The 12,088-nt window shown below is 40.0% G+C and overlaps 1 protein-coding gene across 3 annotated transcripts in view; it reads left to right on the top strand.

Moving 5' to 3' along the window:
* The window catches only part of CAMKK1 (calcium/calmodulin dependent protein kinase kinase 1), a 1,170,789-nt gene that overhangs the window by 837,102 nt on the left and 321,599 nt on the right, over positions 1-12,088 (top strand). For all 3 annotated transcript variants that reach the window (XM_085649569.1, XM_085649570.1, XM_085649571.1), the window contains one exon: positions 6,320-6,373. In XM_085649569.1, coding sequence (XP_085505695.1) covers positions 6,320-6,373 — 54 coding nt within the window. The remainder of the gene's footprint in view (positions 1-6,319; positions 6,374-12,088) is intronic.

Here is a 12,088-nt window from a genome sequence, read left to right as displayed (position 1 = left end):
AATTGACTTACGTGCTAGCACTGTGACTTTCAGGAAAAGGTGACACAATTATTAATAAACTCATCATCCAATCGAAGCAGTACATTATTGGCTTCTCTGAAATTACTAATGTGTAGCTTCTTGATCACCGGAAGCAGGATAGTTTTGGTGTAAAGAGAATAAAAACTAAAGAAAACTAATAAGTGCAGCATAGATTGACCAGAATTCCCATCACAGGGACAGGGAAGTTAGCTTGAAAGCCTAATGGGAAGTTCAATGAAGATTTTATAGTACCGTGTAATCAGGGAGGGGGGGACATGAGAGCTGGATATTTAAAGAGGTCCTGTTCTAATGCTCCCAGGGGTCTATGTAGAAGAAGACAGATAAGAGCAGTTCCTCTGATTGGCCAATTTGGAAAAATAGTAGTAATTACTATGATCTGAGAAGGGAAAATTCAAATTCAGATCTTGTTGCCCTCACACACCTGTTAGGGTGTCATGCTTCATCATTGGGCGTGCTCCTCGTCGGACCGGCGCTGCAATGTCCGACGGGCCTGGTGGCTTCTTTGTCGGAGATCTTTTGATCTGAGTACGCCGTTTTGTATGAAGACCATGTGAATGATAGTGGAGGGTAATAGCTCCTAAGAATGTGGGGATTCAAGAAAAATTAAAATAGGCCCTGGCCCCTCGATAGTTTTAATAAGGTTAGGTAGGGCTGGGACTAAATAAAACCAGGGAGGCTACTTATGTGATGCAAGGTATCAGGGTAGCCTATAGTTGACAGGGGTCAACATGTTTCGTGTCACAGTGCTCAAGATCGAGCGACACTTCTTCAGGACCGTGGGACCAGTAATGAATTCGTATACCTCAGTTTCTTATAACGGGGTATTGCAGGTCAACCACATACCATCTGGACCTAAGTATGGTACAGAATAAAAGGCTCCGCCTAAACAGAAGGAGACAAAAATATATATAGAGGACAAGCATAAGCCACTCAATCGTAGCTACATCAAAAGTGAAGGGTCCAGAAGTCAAAAAGAGGTGTCTCTTAACTCCTTCAAGGGACCATCATTTCTACTCAACAATAACGAATTTGTTAGAGAGAGGACAATAAAAGAAGTTGTGACTAGTACATAAAAAACACAACCAAGTCAACTCAAGCAGTGATACAAAACTCTATTCTCCTTAGAATTACCAATATAATGGAGCAACCCATATACGCAATATAAATCTTACCTCAGAATGAGGGGTTCAAGGCTTCATAGGAGAAGGAGTAGCAACCGGACCACTGGAACGGTCCCACTAAGGTAAAGATATAAGCATCGCAAAATATCATGCTATACAACATGTAAGTGAAATACTCTATCTCTATCAAGAGCGTGAGATGTGTTGGCTCAAGGTGGTCGGTACGTTACTTAGTATCAGTAGGCTCTCTCCTCATAAAAGGCTATCAAGAGAAGTGCTAAGGGTTGGTACAACTAGTACACTGTGATAGCGGTTGATGACCAGAGATGGCGGTGATAAGTATTGAAATCCATGGTTGTGAAATAGCACCATGTGACAAGGACTGCCGTGGTGGGATGGTCCATACTAGAGCAGAGTAATTAATAAACATTAATATTTACCCAAGATCGCAACTCAGTCTGATACCACTCGTGTAATCCTAAAGCAATGCACGATGTTGAAGGGAGGTGTGTTTAACGATGTGCTAAATCACCCTCTATTGGTGCATAATAATAAAAAACTCCGTCTTTTAGTGCGTGATAATGTATACCATAGTGAATAGTTATTCCTTAAGGGTGGCGTGTAGCTGACAAGTCGACCCCAAAGGCGAGTTCGTGGTGCTCATATCACCCGCTGTTAGAGTACTAGTAAAGACTCAGTGGTCAAACTGACCTAAACGTCGAGTGCATTGTGCTCGTATCACTCACCGTTTGAATTCCAGTGAGGAATCAGTGCCGAACAAGTTGCAGGCAGATAGCGTAAACAATCACTTACCCGAACGTTGGCGGGGGGGCAGGCCAAAACAGGACGTGTCTACTCCTCACCTGGATATTACCGGTGTTGGATTCACTTCCTGTATATACCCTCGAGTCATTGGCGTAATCTCGCGAGGTTGCGGAGGGCGCCATTTTGTCACACGAAGACTGCCTGACCTTGAATATCGAACGCTAATTCAAGCTGATCGAAGTGGGACACGGAAGATACATATGTTGAAAGACATATGTGTTTCTAGACTATTAAAGCGTGGATCCAGATATTCAGACTGGTATGTAATACCACAAAGGAAAACAGGTTCCTAGATGTTATCAGTAACTAAATAGTCAACAGTGAGCCCAGATGGAGCTCGAGACTGGTATACTAAACCTTATCGGGAAATGGGTTTTATTGGTAACTGTGTCATCAACAGTATATAGTCAGCAGTGAGCCCAGATGGTGCTAGAGACTATTATATAGAACCATTTTATAGTACCTTCCGAGAAACGGAAAAGTAAGCTACGCTGCCAGTGATTCACATGGCCAATCAAGTAACTTTGGGGTGAGCCAATCTGTTTCCGATTCATACTTAGATAGCCTGATGCTCTTGGTTTTGCTGACTCCCTCTTTATTCTCTCCTCCTGCACATGTTGGTACCAACATACCTGAAACTGTTTCTTGGTAACAGAATAAGGGCCCTCAGGGTTTTCAAATAGCTGGTTGAGACTAGTCATGCACAGTCAGGATTCGATGTACTTTAGCCACGGGATTTTCCTGCCATTGTCGCATGCGAGGCAACCTTTTATGATACCTTTCCTGAGTGCTCCCTCTGTAATTTGCCAAATAGCATGACAAAAAAGCAGCAGGCGGGCGCTAATGTAGTCTTGAACAAAGGGGAGACCCAGCTCATTGTGGCAGATGAAACTACAGCTAGAGATCGGGACTCTCAGCATCTTTCTGCAGAATCAATTTTCCTCTAATTGCACTGAGTAGCAACTCTCAGTTTCCCAAACCTCAGCCCCATAGGTCACGGACGGTAGACACTGTGATCTATAGATCTGCAGTGAGGGAATTAAAACATTCCCTTTCTTAGGGCGTGGCAGGCTGAGTAACAAACCTACGGCTCTAGACAATTCATTCCCACTGTGTGCTATATGTGTTTGCCAAGAGCCACAATCATTGAAAGTCATGCCTAAGTAGGTGAAAGTGCTAGTGCTGAATAACCTATGTTCGCCTGACTTTAGTAATGGTGTGTTGTATTTGTTAGGGCCACAGGACATAATAAAAGATTTATTAAAATTTGTTTGTAAGTCTAATGATGCGATAAATTTGACAAAGCCGTCACTAAAAGGGAGAGGGCCTTTGGTGTGCGGGCCATCAACACAGCGTCGTTCGCATACATTAAAGCGGGTAGCGGCAAACTTCGAATCAAAGGAACAACATAGTAACAGTAGTTAAAAAAGCATGAAGATCATTTATATATAAAATAAATAAAAGTGGGGCTAAAACACCTTACCTCACACCTCTCATATTGACATTGATTGAGACCTCACCATTGATGTTAATCCTTATTCTAGCTTTCATTCCTCTGTACAGATAAGCTAAAAAATGTATTAATGCTCCTTCTAGACCAAGGGAAATTAAAATAGATAATAACTTGGACCGGTTAACACAATCAAAAGCTGTTGATAGGTCCATAAGAGCTAGGTACATGGGGGAACGTTTTGCTAATGTATACTTTCCTATGATTAATTTAAGGTTTAGGCACTGCTCTACAGTACCCACTTTGGGTCTGAAGCCATACTGGCTGGGATGCAATATTGCTTTTTCTTGTGCCCAGTTGGTTATGCGTTTGTATAGGACTCTGCCCAATATTTTTAAAGTAGTATCTATTAGAGAGATGGGACTGTAGCAACTGGGCTGAGAGAGGTCCCCTTTTAAAAAAATCGGTACTATGTTCGAAGTCAATCATGATTCGGGAATGGGAGCAGTAGCAAGGCTGCTGAAGACATTCAGTAGGAAAGGTGCCCAGAATGTCAGGTTGTATTTTAAAAGATCTATGGACACTCCGTCAGGACCGGGTGCCTTACCCCCGGCACTCTGTTGTAATGCCTACTCTACCTCTTCCAGGATCAGTTGAATTAAACTAAAATCAGGATCCGGCAGGATGTCTATAGTTAGGTTAGCCTGGGCATACATTTTGGAATAATGGTTCTCCCAGTCATGACTAGAGCTATTACAACCAATCTTTAGATCTGTACAATTGAGTTGTTTCATCTTTTTAACTGAAGCCCAGAAGAGATTGCTATTCTTCGCGTTTGCAGCTAAAATAAGTGATTCGCATTGCTGTGTCACCAATTCAGCTTTTCTTATTCGTAGTGCCCGCTTGTATTGTTTGCGGGCTTCAGCTAAAGCTATAGGGTTCTTTGGTGTGGTCTTAAGGGTACGTCGCAAATGGTTATTGGCATACGAGCAATCCTGATTGAACCCCCGTGGTCTACTGGTCTGTTCGAGGTTTGGGACCTTTTTTATTGTGTCACAGAGATGTACAAAGGAAACTACTGCAACGTTGGCAGTGTCAGTCTCAGTGAGGCATGTCTGTATTAGGGGGAAATTTCCCGCTATTACCCTCTGGAATAGGCGTTCAGGTGCTACAGATCTCCATTTAAATCTTAAACCATCTGTAGAGGGATCAAGATGTTTCGCCCCAATCTCCTTCTTGTACTTTGGCCTAGGGGCCAACATTAAGTGTGCTTCAATAGGGTTATGGTTACTGAAACTAGAGCGAATCACATTACTATATGATAGGTAATCTGTAATAAAAGAAGCTATCAAAATGTAATCAATAGTGGAACTGTGACCTCGTCCTGTAAAAGTAGGGAGGATATCAGGGTCAGTGTGTGCGAGATCCATAACATTGACTAAATCGTGGGCAGCCAGCAGGGACATCAGCTGGCGTCCCCTGCCATCAAGATTGCTATCAGTGGCAGTATCCTTTATAAAATTGAAGTGTGGGTTTTTTATGTGTAGGTTATATGTGGAAGCCGAGTGAAGTCTTATGTTAAAATCACCTCCTAACATATTCCCGCTGGTTGCCCGTTATCTAAAATATTATATTAAAAAAAAGAAATGTGATCGGATATTGAGGGTAGATTGATGTTCGGCACATTAGTAAAATCATTATTATAACAGTTTGTCATATTATGTTTCAGATGTATCAGTATTATCAAATATGTTTGTGCCAATATACATTTTATAGTTATTATACCTAGTTTATGTAACACAACAATTTTAAACTAAAAAAGCTCTGCTTTGAGTAAACTATAGGAACTGTCAATGGAGTCCTACCTCCATTTTTACGTAGAGTGTTGAAAACATTTAGTCTTGATGCTCTTTCATTTATTGTACCTGTAATCCACTCAAAATGAGATGGCAGTATAGTTCCTTTGTCATATTATTTTTATTTGTTTGAAAACATAAATTATTATTTCTTTATTAAGAAAACCATTAGCAAAAATAATGGAGCAACATGTATTTTATTTGACATTCCTTTAATAAAACAAGTAGGTGAACGGAATAGCATTCGTCTCAGCTATTAACAATTAGATTTCTCACAAGGATCAGCAATAGTCGGACAACATTTTTTAAATCCAAATCTACAAGAGTGTAATTTGGCATGCCACTACTATTGCACTCTGAAGGAATCTGCACTTTTTTGAAGCTGCAATACTTGCAAACTTTCGTACGTTGTGTGCAATATCCTACACTGCCAATTAGTGGAATCCCTTTCTAGATAGCCTTTATTGATTGCCTCTAAAAGTGGGGACACCCTTAAAGCGTAGTAGAAATAAACATGTCTGTGCTGACATTTATTCATTTGGGGGTTTGACTTAGAGATGAGATCTACCTCCAACTTGTTTTCGTCCATTCATATTTTTGCCACAGCGGTAGTACCCTGAAGTAATTCACAAATTATAAGCCCAAACTATGGCTAGATCAAAATAGTAATGTACAAATTGCCGTCGTAAACAAAGGAGAATTTCAAGTTTTTAAAAAGCCCATCTGTATTCTCACCATAACAGAACAGTGATTTTTGACTTTTGCACTAGTCAAAGACTAACGCACGAGGAGATAGTTAATAGAGGCAAGATTAAAGAAGGATGCATGACATTTACCGTATTTCACATAATATATTTTAAATAATAAGTGATAACATTGCAGACTCAAGACACACAAATACAAGTAAAGTTGCAGAGAATGTTTAAGTTCTATTTCTGAACCCTGTTAGGTGTGCAGCTGTGTTTTTTAAGCGAGAGATCTTAACCTAGTTGTTTTATAAACATGTATCATGTCTTTTCTTGTAGGCATTGGACGTTTGGGCCATGGGCATTACAGTATACTGCTTTGTGTTTGGAAAGGTGAGTAAGCAGAACAAGTAGTACAGGAGTGTATGTATTTATTTGTTTTGGATACATTGTTAAATAGTCAGGCAGTTTCCTTAAGCATGAGTGTTAATTATGTTTTGTCTTGTGCCTGAAAGCATCTTGAGTCCTTCATCAGGCATGCAGTCAGATCTTCTTTATCCAGTAGATTGTATTCTTATTTCCTGAACACGTTTCTTCACCATATATGTAAAGGAATGACGCTGCACATAGACAGGAGGTGGAGTGTATATCAATACATTTTATCCTAATATATTTTCAAAATGTAACTCCATTTCTCTTTAGTAACCAGGTGATTGGACGTAATTAACATTCTGAAACTCTCGCTTGATGATTGATAGATGCACCTTCTGTATGATGTACACCTTCCTTGGAAGACAGATTTGTACAAATTAAAATCATAGAAGTGACTATTCTGTCAATGGTGCTCGAACTACTCAATAAAATCATAGTGGTTCTGATCAACCAATCTGTTTATGTTTATTGAGATGTAGGACTCCTTTGATCAGGGGACAGGTACTGATTTTTTTGGACTACTCATCAAGTCTTAGGTCATACAGCTGGTGGATAATACCTAAGCTAACACTGACAGATAGCATTACAGAACAAGTGCCACAAATGTACCATCTCAGAGGGATTAAGCCATCCCCTCCATTTCAACTGAGAGGTTTGAATAATATTGCCCCAACTATATTACTTTAAACTGGACAAAGAAAATGTAGAAGAAATGGGCAAATAGGAGGCACTCTAGATCAAAGCGATCGCATGAATGAGGCACTGGATTTAAGCCACAGGCACTTGGAAGGGTAATAGATATGAGTTATGTATATCCTGCAGTGTCTGACCACCGACAGACTTGCATCACTGCACTTTGTGAGGCAACCATCAAGAACACACATGTTGATTCTCATGTGAGCTCAATCATTCTGTGCTCTGCAGATACAGTGAGTCCATCTCCACATTTAGTTCTCATTATCAAATGGCCATGAATGGTAGGATCAAAGGAAATTAAATACTATGGCATCTTGGCTCAATGCTATTTATATAGGAGCATACTATAACCCCTAAATCTAATAATAGTACAGGTAATGACATAATAGTCTTTGATTTGTAAAATTGAGTTCCTCTGCTAATGACCAGACTGTGTGCGTCCTTAAAAATAATGCTCAGACTCACTTCAGTTCTTTTCCTTTTTATGCAGAGGGACACGGGTCTTGATAATACCCAAGGTCAGACAGTTTTGGTAACTCCAAATTTCAGCCCATAAAAATTCACTTGTAAAAAAATCCAAAGTTTTTCAGGTCTTCATAGCATCCAGTCTATCAGATATTGATAACCGCTAGATACTGTCCAAATATTCCCCTACTAGTAAATATATTACGAGGGATTTACAGCGCACAGGCTGTGTTGGTGCTTGATCGTATCCACTGTCATTCGACTCTGATTACCTTGCTTGGGATAGGGCCTGGACGTACTGTTTTCTGTAAGGTGCCCAGACTCACTCTTGACTGGACAGCAGCGAGAGCCAGTCTACTCTGGGTATTTCCCTAGCTCACTCTGCTCTATTCTCCAGGCTTTCACTACTCAACCTGGTGCCCGGTCCAAAGGCCACAATGTACATAGTGCCCAGATGCGTGCCTCATTTTGATCTGGATATCGCCCAGACCTCCTTTGCTGCTGAAATTACCAAAATCCACTATGCTTTAGACATCTGTGGGGAGCATCCAGATTCGTACTGCCGAGAGGAGTGACCAGACCTGCTTGACACTAGTGAGAGGCCAGATCCACTCAGAGTGCTATGCCAGCACCCAGACAAACATCACTTCTTGATGTTCTCGAGGTGTATTAGGATCTGATGTTGTCCAGAGCCGCTCAGGATTTGGACTAGACATGCTCTCCTTTGAAGTTTGACCAGACAAACACTTCCCTGGATGGGTCTATGGCCCACCTTGCCCCGGAGAGAACTGAATTCCACATTGATCTGGATGTTGTTCACACTTGCTCCACTCTGGATGTTGTCTATCCTCACCTTCCTCTGGATGGTGTCTGTATTTGTTGTCCATTAAATACTGACCATTGAAAAAAGCCTGATTAAAACACTGGCTGATCTGCTATATACAACATTTAAAAAAATTAAAATACATTATTAATGTTGCTGTCAGTTTGCAGTAAAATCTCACAAGAAGGGTATGAAAATAAAAATGGGTTAAGAAAAAGCTTAATTTCCTACTGCAGTGAATTTTTGGTTTATATTTGGTATTCTCAAAAAATGCGGAGAGTGTTACATGTATATAAAAAAAAAAAACAAGTTGTGAACATTCTGATCTGAAATCTACAGGCTAACAACAGTAGGCTTGTCACAAATGTAAATTTGCATGTGTACATTTACAACTACACCTAGGAGTAGCTTTGCTACTTTTTGCGATTCACCATTTCCGAGTGTAAAGTTACTTCCAAGTGCACATCTCTGACCGCTGCCTCGATTTACAGATGCAGTGTTACTATTTGTAACATTTTGCGCATAGGTGGGGTCTCCCTTCTGGCAAAGTACGAGAAAAATAATAACTTTAAGAATTACGAAAAATATTAAAACATTTTAATGTAAAATAAAAATCTTAATTAACTTGAAATGAATATTATTAACCTCAAACGTACAAAATATAATGTTAGAGCGCATTAACTCATCAAATTACAAGTTTAATCAATAATTAAATAACCATAAGCTTAAAGCTAAGCTTAGACACATCTGTTCCACTGGGAGCAACAAATGTGTAGATGATGTTGCAGCACCATGCATCCAGCACTACTACTATCCGTGCCACTGCATTATGTAGAAGTTAAACTTAAATCTAATCATGTAACCCTGCTAGATAGGCATGCCAACATTAACATTTCAAAATCAGTACAACATTTCCAAATAATGTGAGCTGTCATCTAATTAGATGACAGTTTTTTCTTGCATACGACTTCATCTCACAGCCTGCTATCATGCACTGATCAACAATGAAACTATGAAGCTGTCCATAATGATGTCCAAAATATTATGTACCCGGCTCCTAAAAAGTTATTAATCACAAAATGTGTAGCCATTGGCCTTTTGAAAGCAGACGCCTCCGACCTTCTGCCTGATTCATAAAACTGTTTGACGATTTTTGGGTAACTTTCCAGTTATACTACTATATTACCTACTTCTAAGGGGGTGGAGTCTCCTCATAGAAGAATATCCCCATGTGTTGTTAGGAAATGTGTGAAACTTTGTAAACAATTGAGAGTGGAGTTGGGTGAGGGCAGTGCTTAATTTGAGCAGGTGGTTTCCAGTGCTCGGCACCGGCACTTAATTGTCAATACTGGCACTTATTATAGTCTGCCACATGGTAGCGCTGCTCGTCTAATTCAAGGATGAGCATAACAACAGTTGTTTATAAATTAAATATGCATTAACAATTACTCTAATACCTGCCACACAAGCCATCCTTATAGCTTTGTGGGCCTGTAAGTGTCTGAATCATCACACTTGTAGGAGTGTGATGGTTTGAGTCATTAGTAACACTGGCAGCGTCAATGAGTGGTGCAAGCTGCAGTTGCCTCCTGACGAGGGCCCTGTCACTTATTGTTTTACACATTAAGCACTGGATGGGGGATTGATGACAAGCAACGCAGTTTTCAGTGTGAAGGCTTCTTTTCTATCACACCCTAAAAAAGTATGGCTGTTTTTGTGCTTTCTGATACTCATCCCACCACATACCGACAAAGTAATGACTTGTTAGGGGTGCGGCTCATTTGCATTGCATCGTCTTGACCACCTCATGACTCTTCTTAGGGACATCAAGTATGGTCTGTATTCATGAAAAACACAAAAAATGTGGGCTAACATTTACAGCTCCTTCTGATGGCACTTTTATTTGAAAGAATCTGTTCACAAACATTCCCAGAAGTATGCCTGGAAAGCTGCAGAAGTTAGTTGCAAGTTTCCTGGTGTGCTTCTGGAAATGTTATGTGACATATACGGGTGCTAGGGGTGGTCCTATTTCTCTTGTGCTGAATTCTTTTTAACGTATAATTCCACACAGGGTGAATTAAGCCCACTGTGCAAATGCACACTTTTTTCTCCACTGGGAAAGCATTTTTTCCTTGGAGAAAGCCCATCCCCTATGCTAGAACCAAGTTTGTGGGTGATCCATTCCCCTTCCCATGCTGGAAAGAGGAGTTACTACAGCCCTTACCATTTCCAAGGTGGGGATGGGTTAGAGAGGTATTTGAGAATGACCTCAACATCCACTGAAAAACCATTCCTTGAACCACCCCTTCACAACATAAGTGACATTTACTACTGCCGGTGTTTACACACATGTGGCAGTAGTAACTCATTTTTTGTATTCCTGGCAGGCATAAAAAGACATGGTTTTTGGCGGTAACTGAATAAGTATCTTGGTCAATATATCTCAAATTGTCACTTACTTAATGTGGAAATACCTACCTACTATTCAGAATGTCAGGGCTCTTAGGGCTCCACATGCAAGACTTGCCTTTATGATCAGTGCAGCATTTTGAATTTATACAGGGTTTGACACATAATGCATGAGAAGAGATTTGTGAATCACTCCATTATATTCAGTTCTTTGACAATCCTATTTCCTTCCCCTTCCTATGATTAAACATCATTTCATTTAGTGGTTGTATTGTGCACTTATTTGATTATCCTGGCTAGGTTATATAGCCATATGTGAAGACGTAAGAGAACATGATGTGCTGCCCAATCTTTGACTCCTTGACCAAGAGTCTGACCATTTAGAAGTCTGCCCAAGCTAGGCTAAATAGATCAGTACTGCAGAAAACAATCTGACTAAAGCAAGTCTTCATTCTTGCATTATAGGCATTTATTACTGCTTTAAAGGGAGAAAATTACCTATGTTCCCTCATTGACCCCGGTTCTCTCTCTGGTTCCACTCGACCAACTTAATTTTAGGGTGCCTACTGTACCCTAAACCCAAACTCCTGCTCCTTACCTGTGTATTTGTATGAATAGGGTGAACATTTCAAAACATACACAGATCAGACAAGTGTTAATTGACGAAATACATCTAGTTTGTGTCTGGATCTTTTTTTATTTGAAACTGGAATTGTAACCTCTTCTGTTTGCTGAGGCCAATTGTATTGAGTGCATGTACAATCTAAAAACAGTATGTTTTTATCTTCTTGTTGCATGTTCCATTACTAGGACATGACCCAATGTAGTCAAGGCACTAGGGTTTGACTAAGACTTGTCAAATTATTGATAACTCATTTTGTGTATCCTGTAACTTATTTATATAAGTAATCTTACGCTGTTGTGGAGGGTTAGTTATGAAAACTATGACGTGGGATAAGGCCTCCTCCCTAGTTCATCCTGTTTTTTCATATGCTTGCGGCACTGGGTCATGCTAGGTTTTTTGTTGTCTGTCCCATGCCTCTGATGAAAGAAAGCATACATTTTTTTTTTCATTTGGATTGCATGTTTGGTAAAGGTATTCAGGACAAAAACTATGTCATATATGAAATTTGGCTTCGAACACTCAGATCCTTGATTAGATTTGTAATACGTATTCAGGACAAAAACTATGTCATACATGAAATTTGGCTTGGAACGCTCAGATCCTTGATTAGATTTGTAATACGTATTCAGGACAAAAACTATGTCATACATGAAATTTG

Source organism: Triturus cristatus, chromosome 3_2, assembly GCF_964204655.1.
Source record: "Triturus cristatus chromosome 3_2, aTriCri1.1, whole genome shotgun sequence".
NCBI classification, from domain to species: Eukaryota; Metazoa; Chordata; class Amphibia; order Caudata; family Salamandridae; genus Triturus; species Triturus cristatus.
This window is presented reverse-complemented; position numbering and strand designations above follow the sequence as displayed.